We start from the raw sequence: 17,288 nt of genomic DNA, 5'->3' as shown, positions 1-17,288 counted from the left end.
ATGCTGAACTTCTCATCCAATTGCCTGAAGCGAAGCTAAATTATTCTTCCAAATGCTCATCATTTTCATTTAAATTAATACCAATTCAAGGTCTTAATTTCTTCATTAAATTGCTTATACCAATTCTCTGTCAATTATGAGTTAATTGGCAATCCTAAGTGACAGCTTTAGATTGGCCTGTTGTTTGCACACAAAAACAAAGTACAAGAGTATTTATCGTACAGTTATATAAGACAGAAAAACCTGATATATGAGAGGCTGGAACCAATGACAATCAATTCATTTAACATTGTTTATTTCTTAAAGCCCTAATAACACGACTCTGTACTACCTGTGTTTGTATTTCAGCTGGTATGTATGAACATTACAATCCATATTTTTGACAACGCAGCCTTTACTAACTATGTGGAACTATCATCACAGCAACAGTTTGTTCTGCACAGGTTGTGTTTTTGACAAAAAAAAAGAAGAAAAAAGAAAATTGATTTTAGCTCCTCAGAATATTCAGGCTGGAGGAGGCAGAAGAAAATCCTGCACAGTTAATTCCTGCAACATCAGGGAACGGTGAGCGGCCAAGTCCGGACTCCCTGTACTGCAGCACCAGCTGGAGACATCGCACTCGGAGCGGGCATTCATCTAAACAACTCTATGATGATGCATTTCTACAAACCACAGACTAAACGGGCAATCCAACCACAGCGAGTGTGAGTGTCAGCACAGCTTCCAGCCAAAAACAAATCGGCGGGCCAGAAACGTATCTGGAGGGATTCCCAAAGCGTTCTTTCAGGAAAAATGGAAGGAATGGAGAAAGGTGGGTGTTTCAACGCCAGCAGAGTGCTGTCCAATGAGAGGAGAGTGAAGATTTAAATGCATATTTCCATTTCAAGGATTAAAAAAAACTCCACAACATTAGACCAGTTTGTGGCTCTCCTTCCTGCCCTCTTCTTCTTTATCATCATCATCACTGTCTCTCTACACTGCACTGTAGTTTCCTTTAATGCCCTCGATGTGAGTTTAGTTCCCTCTCCTTAACAGAGTCCCACCCTGAGGAGAGGCAGGGCTGGTGGGAGGGAATCCTGAGGGGGTCCGCAGCGGCCTCCCTCAGCCGCAGGAAATAACAGTGAAGCGTTTGGAGATGCAGGACATGTTGTGCAGCACGATGCCCAGGAGGAAGAGCAGCACACACGCCACCAGGATCACTGTGCACACTCCAGACCATGTGGAGCCCTTTCCTGCTCCTCCCACTGGACCAGTAACCCTCCTCTCTCCCTCACTTCCCTCCAAACCTACACCGTCTAGACCCATAGCCAGACCCAGTGGCTGCTCCTCGGGCACAGTCACCACTGTCACCCCCTTCTGCTGGCTGCCGGGCAAGAAGCGACATCCCAGCTCCCCTGGCAGGCCCAGTGCCCGGTCTTTAGCGATGGGAAGCATGTAGCAGCCATTGCTGGGGAGGCGAATAAAGACAGGCGTGTGCTCAGAGGTGTGAGGGATGGCGATGACGGTGATGATGTCTGGGTCATCCGGGAGGTGAGACACGGACAGGCCCGGGGGGAGCTTGGTGACGCCACGACACCATGGGCAGCGGATCTCTTTCTGGCTGCTACGCATTTGGGTCAAACACACCGAACAGCATGTGTGTCGGCAATCCAGGAGTTTGGGTCGCCGTCGGGGGCTGTAGTAGTTAAAGCAGATCTGACACTCGAGCATCGAATCCTGGGAAAGAGTCTCCATTTCCAGGAAAAAAAAAGGTATTTTCACAAGAGGGAAAACACAATTTAATTGGCTCTAGAAGAAATGCAGGGGGGGAAGCAGAGCTGGTTTCGTTCACGACTTCACAGTGATATTACGGCCCTTTGGGGGCAACATGGCCCTTCATCTGCAACAGAAAGAAAAAAAGGAAAAAAAACAACATCAATAAGAATTCAAGGTTTTGTACGCACATTGCAGAACTATCTACTGAGGATCTCTTCTTTTTGATCTTCATCATTTGATATCAAGAGTCTGCAGCATCAGCAGGAACTACAACACTTCTGACTCTGGAGAGAAAAAGGACACAGTGCAGCTGCTGTTTGCTTAAAGTCTTTTCACCAAAAACTCATCTCTCGGTAGCTTGCTCATCATTGAATACTCAAACATCGGCTCCAATATTTACCATTTCTCTGATGCAGAAAAGTCTTGTTTTTTGTGCCCAAACCCAATCTTTCATGACTGCACCGGTGCTTTTGCCTGCAGTTATTGCGGCTTTTAGAAACCGTGCTGCTGAGCTGAGCGGTGTGTGTTTGACCTTTTGAAACAGCAACTAAAAGGTCAACTGACTCACTTGTTCCCAAGCTTTAATCAGCACAGGAAGTAGGTTAAATTTCCATCAGACACCTCTACAGCTTGACCATCTTTTTTTTATAAAACATCAATTCATTGTTGTAAAATATGAGTGTGCAGGCTGGCTATTTTTACCTGTACAGAAGTTAGAAAGTGGTTACCAGTGATGGTAACATAGGCTGTATATAAAAATGGACATGTCACCTTGATAGTGTCTATTGGTTTGAAGGTTTGGCATTTTGGAGTTCGACATCAAGTGTTTTTTTAATGACAAGTTAGGAGTGGATCTGACTGCGAGAGTGCAGCAGACTCAGATTCTAGAAACTTGTCAGTCAAGCATGTAGTGCTTTATCATCTACTTTAAAACTAATAACTGAGAGCATAAACACATGAGACCAGTAATTATAAAAGTTAAGTTGTTGCAAAAGTGGCAAAAAAATTTTGTTCAGAGACTGTCTGCAAAGTGCAACACTAGAAAAACAGATCCTGTTAAACATCAAATTTAGAGACCAGTCCCAGAGTCACACAGGCCTACAGACTGGTCAGTGACTGACTGGTCAGTGACTGGCAATCTGATAGAGACCAATGCAATGTTTCCAATGTAGCACCATATTGAGGATTTGCAGACATGTGACCACTAACCACACGATTTGTCTGTAATTTGGGATGTGTGACGTGATAATGTAGAACAAGTGAATAAGGCCCAAGAACTGGAGACTAGACACAACCATATCCATGCAGCCTGTCACCAAGGAAAAATATGTATTTCCCAACTGGCTGGCAAAAGAAAACCTCGTTCTGATTGCTTTGATTTCTAGCGTGTGGCTGCAGACGAAGATTGAGTCACGTTTTTGGCTACAAACACTATTCAGCTACTCTAAGCACTAGTGAAACACACACTTAAAAATTGTATTTGCTTAATTAGTATTTTCAGAGAAACATGAAAGACTGCAAACGACCATGGCAATTAGCCACAGCAAACACTGAGGTTTTTGATGCAATACTTTCTTTGCAAATTTCCCCCAGCAATGTCCAGAATGACTTTTTTCCCTAACAACTACTGGTTACCAGGGAAAACAAGAACCTTTCCCTGATATAATAACAGCAAAGGCAAGAGGCCTTTTTTCTAAACAGTTATATCATGTCATGTTATGACCTAAATGTTAGCATTTAAAATGTATTGATTTAATGTGTATTAAATACAGTAATATGTATTTTATAATGAGTGCTTTGTTGTGCACCTGTATTGAATGGTTTTATGTGACCTTCATAGGGACTATAGGTTTGAAATCGCAGTTTTGCAAAAATCAGACTTTTTGACACTCAAAACTTATTATAATCTCACGGATGAAGTTAAAATATTGCTTTTATATGTGATTAGTGTTGCTAATGATAAGAGCCATCTTTCATGGTGGTTTAACGTCCACATGCCTGTGCTGAATGTGATTATGCGTTGCTCCAATAAGTGGTTATATATCAGCTTACTCTTCAGTTTCTCGGTCAAAGTATTGCAGAACTGTACTGGACTTTTCACTTTTCTTGTTTACAACTTCCTGTCCCATTAATTAAAAATATGTTTAAATATGATTGGCGCCGATGATTTCAGATATCGAAGCAACATCCAACTTCTTCCTAAATGTTCAATGTCTGTTTAATCTATTTAAAAGTATTAATCTGCTGGATCTAATTTTGAGGAGGTTTGACAGCGCCACGTGCCGTTAAAAATTAACAACCTCCTATCTCATAATTGTCTGTAAACCATGCATGCATTGTGGTTCAGCTAATGAGTACCTCCTGTTCTGGATTTTGCATTCATGTTGACAAAACAAATTGGTTTTGTGCAATCTGCTTGCTACTGCAGCAAAAACAAAATCACAGGGAGAATTAACCAAATGCCATCGTTTGCTGCTCTTATTGGACCTTCAAACTGTGCGTCTGCTGCTTTGTATTAGAGGAGCTTTCAGAACTTGCAAAGATGCTGTAAGAGTCATGTCAAATCACTAAATGCAACATGAGTCAGCAAGAGGAACGGATGTGACTTATGCACAGATAAGAGGCCTAGAAGAAGGGAAGGTACAAGCATAGTGGTCAAAATACAACAATGCATCATGAAGGATGAGGAGTCGTGATATGCAACAGACACTCTACACATCAGCCGGCAGTGGACTGCAGAAGAGGCGAGTTCACAAGACTCGTCGTCGGTATCTTTGTTAACCACGGCTAATTCTTTTCTCCTTCAGGCCACAAACTCCATAAACAGTTTCTTCCTCCTCCTCCTGCATAATCACGTCTCTACTGTGTTAATCCATGCGGAAGCTGTGATAGTTTGCTTTTGCAGATGATTAAACCCTGTCAAAATAGCACCAAGGAAACAATGAATACCAAACAGGGCCCTGCCGACTTTATATTTTATTTTCTCGCTGAAATTGTCAAGTGTGAAAATTGCTGAGGAGGGAAGGGTACATCTATCTTTCTCTACGCTGCCATCTCGGCGCCGTCGGCGTCCGTCCGGGCATGACTGTGGGCCAACGTCGAGGACGAAAAGGGTGGGTGGGTGGGGGTCGGCAAAATAAAGTGTTGACAGAAATGGGGAAAAAGGTGACCACTGATTGCCCTGCAACACTGCGCATCTTACACTGTTATCAAAAACAAGATCTTAGGCAATTAAACTCATCCTCTGGCCCTGTGGGGACATTGATGTAGCAGTGACAGATAAGAATGAGTTCACACTAAGCATGCTTGGAGCGCTATATTCAGTCTTCTTTTAGTTTGGTTCACTTGAGTGAAAACAGATGATCACATTCGACCTTGAGTGGCATTAAACAACCACAACAAAAAAAAGGACAGGCTGGTCTGTTTGAAATAATTGCACTGACTGAGTCATCAATATATGCTGTAAGAAAAGCGTAGCCTAAGCACCCTCATGCATAATCACATCCTGCAGCTCTTCCTGGGGGATCCTGCATAGCCAGATGGGAAGCCTAATCCCTCCAGTGTATTCAAGGTTCGCCCTGGGGTTTCCTCCAAATTGCCCTAACCAGAACACCTCCTTAGGGACGCACGCAAGAGGAATCCTGATCAGAGGGCTGAGCCACCTAAACGAACGCTTTCCAGAATAAAGAAGCAACAAAACCCTTCCCTGATTTGTAAGACCGTTAACCTCTTTTCTGAATACTGATTCTATTTAGCTTTAATTTTTAGTCATTCGCCAGTATAGCAATTTGATAGAAGATGGTGAATTCCATGCGCAGATATTTTGAAGGTGAATGTTCTGCACTTTTTTCAGTTTCACTACCACTCAGCAACTAGTCGGCAAGCTTTACATGCAAACAACAGGTGACTGCAGCAATCTGTTAGCGACGTTTTTTGCTGCACACTCTGTACTACAGATTTCACCTAATTGCAGCAAGCAACCATTCACCAACCAGTCAAAGATTGCATTTGATATCCTAGCATGTGGAGGTTACCATGGGGTCACCAATTGGTCTGTAAAGCGAGAAAGTGAAACCAAAGCAAAACTAAGAAAAAGGGATACAAAGCAAGCTGGAAAAAGAACAATAACTCTAACACATGAACATGTGATATATATTACATGTAATGTTTTAATTGCAGAGTTCGTGAAAGCATCAGGCTGGGCATTTCAGAGGCTAAAACCCAGAAGGTGATGTATTAATGATCATTTGACTAAATAGTAATATCGCAGCTTTATTAGGCAAGTCCAAGTATGTTGGTACAATGTTGCACTTTCCTTCAGAAAGTTATGATGAGATCTTAAGAGAGTCCTGTCGTGGAGCATCTCTAGTGTCTGTAGTCAGCATCCTCCACTCGGCCGCCCCGCCTCCCTCCCCTGCCTTCAGCACCAGCACCCCCTAAGGCAAAACTCCCTCTCCAGCTGAGTCTGGAGGCTAGACCCACAATTCCTCCTCCTCCTCACTCTGCACTCCCCAGCTGACCCAGTTTCTCCACACTGAGTCAAAGCTGGGAAAAGGTGCAGAAAATTTCCCCTAGTTCCATGGAAAAGTGAGCAAGAAGAGCAGAGAGAGACAGACAGAAACCTGCCCTTGAGGGGGGAAAGACAGCCCAGGGTATTACTGAATCCTTCTCCCAAAGATAAGGATTAGCTTTGATCTGACATAAATGCTTTGTGGCTCAATATTCCCATACACCCAGTCGCTCTCCCTCTTTTCTTCCCTCCTGACTGCAAATGCTTTCCTCCTCTGCTTTACATCAGTTCAGGATTTTCACTTTCCAAGTGACTTTTTTGCTCTCCTCCCTTTGGCCTTTTCCTTTCTATGCATTTTGTCAACGCCATTGATGAAAATAAAGCCACATGATATAAAAATACAGCATAGACTTGTAAAATAAGAAAAGTGCACTTTGTTTTAGTTTAATAAAATTGTCAAAAAGACTAATACGATAGCAGGTTTGAATGAATAGCCTGTGCTGTACAGTTGAGTAAGTCATAACCACAAACCCACTCCAAAACCCTGCGACGTAACCTGACATCACTCCCCCTGGAAATTTAACTCTCAGGAAATGTTGCATTGACACAACCTGTAACTATTGTGGTTTTTGAGTCCAGTTCTGGCCAACCACAGTGTGTGTGAAAGGTCAGTGGTTGGTGGTTCCTGCAGTCATTTATACGATCTACAATAAATCATTAGATCTATTAATGCAAACAATGAGCCTTATTTATTGCATTTACACTAAACTTTACTACTTTTCCCTGGTGCCTTTTACTTTTTGCTCACACACTTGTTTAATTTAATAACATAATAATAATTATAAGAATAAAAACATATTCTGACTATAGAAACTTCCACACACTCCCACGCTTCATTAATTTCCTTGTGTTGTTATACTGTGTTTAGACCTTGAAGCCACATTACAGATCCACATATAAACAATGTTTGTGTCTTTTAAGGGTTAGACAGTAACAGACCGCCATGAACTGCTGTAGTAATTATCGACTTCTGGTGTGTTCGTGTTCAGAGTGCAGTTCAAATGTTAATTAAAGCATTCTTTCTGTAGCTGTGTAAGACATGAAGCCTGGGAAGGGCTAAAAAAAAAAAAAAATGCAATTTTAATACATAAGTACAAACACTGTTAAGTGCATCTGGTTGCAACAACTAGAAGACTTAGAAGGACATTGGCCCCACTTGGGCTAAGGGGTGACTGCAGTTGGCATCTACCCTGAAGGTTTTGGGTCTAGCCCAGCGGTCCCCAACCTTTTTTGCGCCACGGATTGGTTTATGCCTGACAATATTTTCACAGACCATCTTTTAAGGTATCGCAGATACAACAAAATAAAACCAGTACCGGTACCAAAAAAAGATTTATTTATAACACACAGGAAAAGACACAGGGAAACTGAATTGACTATAAAAATGATTCAAAAAATAATAATAATAATAATAATAAAGCTAAAAACCGATAAAAACCCTGAAAACCATCAATTTCACACCCGAGCCTCAACTCTCGCGGCCCGGTACCAAACGACTCAGTCTGTTGGTCTAGCCCAGTCAGGATGTGCGATTTAGCCCTTCTCTTTGTTCTCTTTAGCGATAAAAATGTCGTTCTTCAGATTGTGTAGCTAGCTTTAAAGCTTTAAACGAAATTGCAATTGTAACTGCAAGAGTGAGTGTTTCCATGGAAAAAGCAGAGACGAACTGATGTGTGCTCACGCTCGGATCGTTCATCGGAGTGTGGGCATAGTCCAACCGGGGAGTGGGCAGAAGGGGACACTCGGGATTGGATACAGCACAGAGCAACCTCTGTTTGTGACAGAGCGCACAAACTCCTCTTTAAAGTGTTCACAGAGGTCAGCAGAAGGCTCTTTTCCCACAGACCTTTTTGCAACCACAAGTATTGCCCCCTAGTGGTCTTTAACAGAGTGCAGGTTTAACATACTTTGTTAGCTTAACTTTGCAGACCTGAAAGCTTTGTCTATCTTTTACACTGCCTGCAGCATCATTTTTATGTATTATTTGTAATTTTTTTTTAACATTTGTGTGAATAAAGAAAGTAATTAAAGTATTTTTTTAGTTTTAACATGATAGAAGAGAATTGGTTGCAGTTCTGGGAAACAGAAAAAGATTTACAATACCCACACGGGATAAAAGTACACGTGTATCATTATCATTCCCAATGCACTTTATGTACACAACAACCACCACCACGGGGTATTTCTCTGTAAATTATAACTGTCTGCGCATAGTATAATATTTTGCGTACACTACACTAGTTTTCTTATTTATATTTTTTTATATTTTTATTTTTCTAATACATCTCTAATTTTATTCTGTCCCTTGCGGTAATGAGTGAATTTCCCCAGTGTGGGATTAAATAAAGTCAGTGTCTATAATTAGCACAGATTATTTATGTTTTGGATTAATTTTTCAAAATCCATCGCCACCATTTTCCAAAATCTGTCACCATCATCGTCACAATCTGTCATGTCTGGGTTTTAGTTTTTTTGTTGTTGTTTCCTGAAAATGGGGAGGGATGATAATAGAAAATCAGCCACACAGTATCGTTTTCTCAGCCTGTAAGAAAAAAAAAAAAGTCCTTGTCTGCTCTCAAGGAGCGTTGTGAGGCCATGAAATAACAGCAACGAGCTGGAGGACCAAACGCGGCTGCGACTTAACAATATGATTTATCGATTCAACTGAGCTGTAACCAGGACAACCTGGCTGACCCACTTACTGTCACACCTACATACTGTGGATATGCAACAACGAAATATCCACAAAAGGTCCAACAGGAGCAGCGTTGAACAACAGCAACCTGAGACTGAAGCGCACCTGGAGACGGTTTGTTTGAAGGAAAGTTTACAGCGTGGGAGGAGGGAATGAGGTCCGATTTAGTAACGATGCAGAGTGACCGAGCAGCAGCCTCCGTAGGCCCATCGCGCCTGTGGTCCTCTGGGAGTGACCAACAGAAAACAACCCCTCCCCACGGGGCCTCCGCACACAAACGAGGAGGAGGACAGAAAAAGTGTTCCTTCTCGCAGACAGAAGTTAAAAATAACCACAACAGCCACAGCTCCACATGGCCGACATAATAAAGAAGCTGGAAGCAGCGTTGGGGAGAGCTTTGCTAATCCGGCGGTTTGCACCCGTGAAATGTCAGTGAGCTGATGATGTACAGTGTGAGCTCGAGGGAGACAAAAGAGCAGAAGACAAAGGAAATTCCTGAAAGGGTTGATAGTTTGTTTTGGCATATTTGGTTTTTTTAAAATACTACAGACAAAAAAACTCAGGTGAGGTCAAAACAAAAGCAACACCTCGACCCACAAGAGCCAACAAGATGCTTCAACTAACAAACTGACACACAAACTTAGTGTTCATGTGTCTAAAGGATCCTATGTCACTGCTAACCAGATCTCTTAGGAACTGAAGTGTTCTTCTACACTAACAAAATGACATTTAAAAAAAAAAAAAAAAAAAAAAATTAAATCAATGCTGTCAGCTCAATGTTTTTGTCAGATTTCAACCAGATTTGCCCAGATTGAGGTTGGAAAAAATTAGACCGCAATCAGAAACTGATCTATTTTGAATTTTTCTTTTTACTTTGAAGTTGAGAACAAATAAAACCACAAACATTACTGTCAGGAGGACTGGACACGGGTTCATGTATCTAAAAGTCTAAAAATGAGAAAATTAAAGGACTCACCCGGTACAAGTCGTAATGAAAATTACGACTTGTTAATGTCATATTGAACACAACGGTGTCCAATAAATTGTTGCATTTGGCCGTCATAATCTTTATGAGAACAGCTGATCATGACTTGTGATTTTCTCACATGTCACTGCTTCCAAGAGGCCAGAATTTAAACAATCTGAAAATATCCTCCACACCATTACACCACCATCACCAGCAGCAGCCTGAACTGTTGAAACAAGGCAGGATGGATTCATGCTTCCATGTTACTTAAGCCACATTCTGAGCCTACCATCATGTTACCACTGTGTTGCAGCAGAGACTCAACAGACCAGACAGCGTGTCTTTAATCCTCTGCTGTCCCGTGTGGGTGAGCCTGTTTGAATTATAGACTCAGTTTGCTGTTCTTAGCTGACAGGAGTGCCATCCAGTGTGGTTTTCTGCTGCTGTAGCTTCAAGCTTTGGTTTGTTGTGCATTCATTGATGTTCTTCTGGATACATTGGATGTAATAAATGGTTGTTTGAGCTACTATTGCCTTCCTATCCGCTCAAAGCAGTCTGGCCATTCTCTGCTGACCTCTGACATCAACACATTTTCACCCAGAGAAACAACACTCACTGGATATTTTCTCTTTTGTGGGTTAAACCTTAGTTGTGTGAGAAAATCCCAGCAGATCAACAGTTGCTGAAATACTCACACCAGTACTTCTCAACCACATCTGCATGCTAAATTGCTGCCAATCACATATTTGCATCAATGAGGAGTTGCCAGTGAATGTAACTCGTAAGTTTAGTCAGAACAATCTGGAAAACCCTGAAAACGTATTTCTGCAGCAGCTTCCTAACAATAAATTTGCTTCTGATCCACCATCATGAACAAACAACTCAAACCAACATCAAAGAGCTGAAGCACCTGCGTTCTCCCCGGCAAACATCTATGAAATGGCAGTGTTGCCTCCAGGGTCACTGCAATAGGTTACTACTGATTAGTGTGAAAATTGGTGTGGAAATCTGTGCTGTGGCCCTGCTACCATTGTTAAAAAACGATCAATTCAACCTGTGAAAAACCAGTTTCATCCAGTTAACCCACTTATTCATCCACAACTGCATCCAGATTTGCTTTTAATAAACACACAGACAGACGCTGATGTAGCTCACTGCTGGAACTCATCGCTCACCTCCACCCCACTTTGCTTTTTTCACCTGTGTCGCCTTCAGTGTCAAATAAACTGACCAGCATAGCTGCAGAGTGCCAACATCACCGCTTTAATGTATTCCGTGACATGACAGACAAATGGGGATGAAGTGTTGGTTTTACTGCAGCTAATCATCACTAATGTATTCCAATTTTTTTAATCTTTCCATCAACATTCATGTTTTCAGCTGCAGGCTCTTTGCAACAACATAAATGTTATAGTGCGAATAAACATGCCAAATCAAACGTGCTCTCCTCTGCTGTGTGTCAGGACTGCAGGCATTGTGCTGAGGCAGCGTTTGCATAAAGCTGCTGTGTCGATTTTCTCTCCCACACATCACGAGTCTGGATGGGTCTCAACACTTCTCCTCCAGAGTACATTTAACTGAAGGTGAAGTGGTCAAGCAGGAGCTGCTGGGGTTAAGGCTCAAGCAGCTGTGTGTGCGCGCGTATGTGCGTGTGTTTTAATCCAAAACTCATCAATTTCGTTAAACTGCAGCCCATTTTTCATACACATTTCATGTTAACTGCACAGGCGAGAAGGGCAAAGAACAGGCTGTCCTTGAGACGTTACATTTTACAGTACATATGTGACTGTGGGCTCAAGAGTAGAGTACAGAATGAGGACCAGTTTTTGATTTTAGTGGGCATGGAGGCCCACTGTGCATAATGGGCACAGTGCAGAGGTTCAAGTGTTAAGGGGGACACACCTGAAAAGTTGTGATGTTCTGTACAGTCCTGTGTGGTATAATTTCATTCATCTTCTTTTGGCTATTCTTTTTAGCGGTCACCACATCTGCCTCCATCTCACCTGTCCTAACAACTGTCTGCATGTCCTCCTTCACTACATCCATAAACCTTTTCTGTGGTCTTTCACTTTTACTCCTGCCAGGAACCTCTATTTTCAACATCCTTTGTTCAATGCATCCACTATCCCTCTTGTGCACTTGTCCAAACTCTTTCCTCTCTAACCTGCTTAACCTGAGCTGATGTGCTTCTTGTTTATCCTGTCCATTCCACTCAATGGAAATCACAATAAAAATCTTATCATCTTCAGTTTGGCCTCCTGTCTTGTCCATGCTACAGTCTCCGAATCTTAGATAAGTCCTGCAAGTAAGTCCTGGTATTATCTTGTAAATGTTCCCTTTCATTCTCTCATTCTTTCATCTCCACCCACTCCACCCTGCCGGCACTCTGTTCTTTGCCTCTCTTCTCCACTGTTTCTTGTATGCAAATTTTATCCACTTTACTCTATTTGCTTCTTATACCCGTCTCCCTCTCATTCATACACATGTATTCTTTCAAGCTTCTACTGACACTCAATCCTTTTTTTTCTACAACATACCTCCACCTCTCCAGGCTCTCTTCCACCTGCTCCCCACCCTTACTACAGATCAATATTATCTGTAAACATCATAGTCCACGGAGACTCCCAGCCAGCTTCATCTAGCAGTCTGTCCACCACCACTGCAAACAAAAAAGTGCTCAGATCTGTGATGTAATCCCACCCCCACCTTGAGCCCATCTGTCACTCCTATCACAAACATCACAACTGTTTCGCTGTCCTCATGCACGTCCTGCACCACCCTCGCTTACCTCTCTGCCTCTCCTGGCTTCGTTATGGTGTACCACAGTTCCTCTCTTGGTAGTTTATTATATGCTTTCTCTAAAGCCACAATAACACCATGAAACTCCTTCTGACCTCTCTACACTTCTCCATCAACAACCTCAAAGGAAACATTGCATCAGTAGTGCTGCTCGCTGATCATCACCTCTCCCCTTAACTTGGCTTCAACAACTCTTTCCCATAGCTTCATGGCATGGCTCATCAGCTTTATTGCTCTGCAGTAGCTACAGCTCTGCATCACCCTTACTCTTGAAAATTGGAATCAGTACTTGTGGGATTTTAGGTTTTGGAGTACTGGTGAACAGAAAAGATAAACTGTGGCTTTTAAAATGTCACGGGCACATTTTATTATTGGTCACTAGTAGCACCGAAAAGAACATTTTTTTTCCTTGTTACACTAAATGATATAAATCATAAACATTCATGCAAAAGAAGAATTAAAAATCTGCAGCTAAGCCTGTTGAACAGACCAAACACAATGACACGCACACTGTCACAAGGCATGATGGGTAATGCCAGCTAGCTGCTGGGTTACTGTGCTGCTTTAAACAGTAAAGACAGATACAGTAAAAGAAAGTAGAGAGGCTGTGTGCTTGACTCAGAAAGGGTAAGGTGAGCCAAAGATAACGAGTTACTGAAGACAGAAGAATTTCTACCCCAGAATTGGGAAGAACGACTCCAAGCTGAGTTTGTTTCTAAGCTTCTCGCTGTGATCAAAGTGCAAACTACTGCTTCCCTAATGCTTCTTTACAACAGCAGCTTAACCAAACCTGAGTCCACATTAGTAATCGTACCGTTTTTCTCTGCGTATTTAAGCATATATTACGTGCACACATTAGCTGACACTGTTGTATCTGCGCATTTCTTTCTGTGCATCACATATAATGTGATAGTGTTGCACTGTGTATATGTGTGTCAGCAGAGCAGACGGCGCGTCTGAAAGAGGCCTGTGCAGCCGACCACTGCAGGATACATTATGGCAATTTCCAGTTTGAGAAGCCAGAGAGAGTCAGAGCTGGCAGAACTGCTGGATGGATTCCCTCCACCAGCACAGGTCTGCCTGTGCAGCACTGTCCGTCACATCAACTCCCGCAATGCTGGGAGGTTACCTGGTGAGAACTGACTTCATCCAGTACCTCTCTCCAGGTACAAAAACAAAGTCTGAACTTAAAATCAGCTATAAAAGCCAGTGAGAATTTAGACAAAACTAATGTCAGCTGCATTTCAGTTTCAACTGTAGTTTAATTATAAAGCATAACAACAATTCATCCCAGGATGATTTACAGTGACTTACAGAGTCCATTATATTACAGATGGATAATTCAACCTTATAAACTTAAAACTGAAACTTTAAATGTATCGCTTTCTCCAATAAATATAAGACCAGAAAGCACACTTCTACTGAAGCCACAGACTGGTTATGAAGACTTGAGTTGACAATCTTTGCAGTCAACAACATGAAACTGGATGCTTTCCCTGGTTTATTAACTTTTCTGACTACAACAACACAATATGTACATCACGTTTTAATGTATGAGACTATAAACTTGCACACTGACCTTGTAAAAGCCTCAAAAATCTTTTTAGTGAAATAAAAGATCGATTGAGCAGAGGACACAACTGCTGCCGGCCATTAAAAAGAAGCCCAGTTTAAGTCGCTTTCAGGATTGGCTTCACGTTTCAGCCCATGAAGCTTCATCCATCCTTTAAACTGCCTATGACTACAGCATGATGCATCCCTTCAACTTTCACAGAGGTTGCAGTAAGTCCAAAAAACTCCCTCTGGAAAACTAATCAATGTTCCTCTCTGCTCTTTGATGAGAGGCATCTCTATCCTGAGAAAACATGCAATTTTTAAAGCAGAAAAAGGTCATCGCTGCGACTACAGCAGCCGGAGGCTCGATCTACATCTGCAGATTCAAATAAAGATCCAGGAGCTTGGAGATAAAGGCAAGCGCAGCAGCTCTGGCTAAACTTCAAAACAGCACTGACAGTTTTAATTAAGCTAATCTTCTTACAGAAATTATGTAAATGAGGATCACACAAATTATCAACTGTGGGACAATGGCACTGTTATTATTTTATGTTGTTTCCTGGAAGAAAAAAAAAGTTTGAATAATATTTCAAAAACAAAGAAAAACTTTCAGAGGTTAATGCAGTCTCCAGATGACTCATAGCTCATAATGTGCTTTTTTCCTCTCATGGCAGAAATCATTTAGTACCATCAGGTCTTCAAATGGAGCACATCTCGCTGCAGAATGAAACACTTCAATTCACTTATTAAATAACGGAGTTCACAGGTGAGGTGATGGCATTTAAGGACAGGCCGTGAGGCTGTGAGAAGACATTTGAGAGAACCAAAAAAAAAAAAAAAAAACCAGAAACCATAATCACAGGTGTATGAAGAAGAGCTTTTCTCTGTCTCTGTGTGTTTTTGCCCTGATTTGTGGGTTTTAAGCCTGACAGGAAGTGGTAAATAAGACTCTCTGGTACCTGAGATAATGCACCTCGACCCCGATCCCTCAGTATGAGCTCATTCGCACATCAGGAAGCAGCACAGCAGGAATTTGTGTGCGTGTTGGTGTAGGTGTTCGTGTGTGTGCGTCCATTTGCAGCATTTTCACAGCACAAGCTCTAAAAACTCCAAGCTTGAGTGTCTTTTAGAAGCTCGGCAGGAAAACATTCAGGGGAAAAAAAAGAAGAAGAAAAAAAGAACCAGTCGATTAGAGAGTCATCACACATATCGCCTCCTCTTCAACCTGCACCTTGGCTCGCACATCCATCGACGGCAGCGCTGCCAGCTAACGCTTTCAAGAGTCTGTCAGTCAGTTTGAAGTGCGTTTGGAAACCGTGGCACGTTGTTAGGAGACACGGGTTGTCATATCGTGGATGTTTTGTCAAAGACTCGCTCCGAGGGCGTCGGGGAAACGACCGGCGGTGGGAGAACTGATGAGGTGACAGCGGCATATTTTTAGAGCTGCCCTCAAACCTTTACATGTCACCTTGTCACCATTAACACCTCTATATCGTCGCTGGCGCTTTGACACGTTAATTATGGGCGAACCCAAACAAACGTCGTCTACTCCCACACGCATAAGAAAACCAGAAGAAGGCCTGAGGATTAATTCTGCGTATTTCAGTGTAATTTAATGCTTTGTGACAACTTAATTATTTCACAGAACGTAAACAAATATTTTCTTTTTGTTTTACTCAGCAGTAATTGCTGCAATAAACAAGGTTTACCTTATCACTATGAAGGAAATGAAAATTTTCATGTGGTAGAATAATGACACCAGCAGAGTTTAGACAGGTTTCTTATGATTCTGATTAGAGAAAGACACTAAATTGAAATCTATGGGAGAAATATGTGGCAAAAAAAAAAAATAGTGGTAAAAGTATTTTGCAGACATGTGACCACTAACCAAATGAAATTACCTTTGGTCATGTGAGAAGAGAATAAAGGCCCAGAGATTAATCCTCAACCAGCAGTTAGCCACCGGTTGTGAGGGGAAAAATTTGCCTGACTGGTTCTGAGTGTTTGCTAAAACTGAGCCACACCAGACCAGTCCGTGATCCTGTGGCAACCAAAACTCACAAGAGAAACATTTATATTCCCAAACTGGTTTTCAAAAGCCTCCCTGTGATTGCGTTGGTTGCTAGCATATTGTTGCAAATGTAGTTGTAGCTTGAATGGAAGTGACTCAGCTGGTAGTTAATGAGATGTTACAGACAAACATGACAAACTACAGGTAACCATAGTTCACCAATTAATGCTTACAGGTACAAGCTTCTTAAAGCCGGTAAGTACGGCAATGTTATGCCCTCCATAACCTTTAATTCATGAACTATAGTTTGACTTTAATGCTTGTTCTCATTAAATGCAGCACTTCCTTCTAAATACTACACAATTTCTGTAGGACAGCAAGTTTTATGGTCAGGTCAAATATAGTCTGTATTTGCAATGTCTGAAATGTCAAATTCACTCTCATACACATCAGCTATCATTTCTAAAAGGGGCAGGATTGTCATGTTGTTCCTTCTGTCTTTTATTCTAAAAGAGAATGAAAGATAAACAAAAGACTAAATATAGTAAAGAGCAGAGCATAAAATTAGTGATTTCAAGTATGTAACTTATGTCTGACATGACCTAATGCAGAGAAAATAAAAGGCAAACCAGAGTCTAACTAGTGTCTTTAGGGTCTCTCGACAGGCAATACAAACTCACCCAGACAGAAGCGGATTCCAACTTATTCCGATCAGTCGTGGTGCCCAAATCACAAATGAATCAGGGCCAAAAGGATCGCTGTTAGGAGAAAAGGACAAAAGACAAACTGTCAGTACTGGCCCCGATTGAGGAGCTGCCTCTATGGAGGCCTGAATAAGTTGAGGGGTTAAAGCCTCAAAAGAGGAGTGAACTGATGATCCACTTCTTTCATATTTTGCTAAAGAATCTCAGGTCAGGCACACCTACAGTTTGAGGGG

General features: G+C 41.9%; 1 protein-coding gene across 3 annotated transcripts in view; it reads right to left on the bottom strand.

Annotated features, from left to right (window-relative positions):
- Nucleotides 1–203: 203 nt before the first annotated feature.
- The window catches only part of rnf152 (ring finger protein 152), a 58,018-nt gene continuing 40,933 nt past the window's right edge, over nucleotides 204–17,288 (bottom strand). For 2 of the 3 annotated variants that reach the window (XM_080864264.1, XM_080864263.1), the window contains 2 exons: nucleotides 17,032–17,109; nucleotides 204–1,879 (listed from right to left, as the gene is read on the bottom strand). In XM_080864264.1, coding sequence (XP_080720390.1) covers nucleotides 1,102–1,734 — 633 coding nt within the window. In that variant the 5' untranslated portion in view covers nucleotides 1,735–1,879; nucleotides 17,032–17,109 and the 3' untranslated portion in view covers nucleotides 204–1,101. Of the gene's footprint in view, nucleotides 1,880–15,299; nucleotides 15,501–17,031; nucleotides 17,110–17,288 lie in introns of those variants that run through there. The other variant, XM_080864265.1, reaches the window with a different exon arrangement.

Source organism: Rhamphochromis sp. 'chilingali' (genome assembly GCF_963969265.1).
Source record: "Rhamphochromis sp. 'chilingali' genome assembly, chromosome: 18".
NCBI lineage: Eukaryota > Metazoa > Chordata > Actinopteri > Cichliformes > Cichlidae > Rhamphochromis > Rhamphochromis sp. 'chilingali'.
Note: the sequence above shows the minus strand (reverse complement) of the source record. Positions and strands in the feature narration are given on the sequence as shown.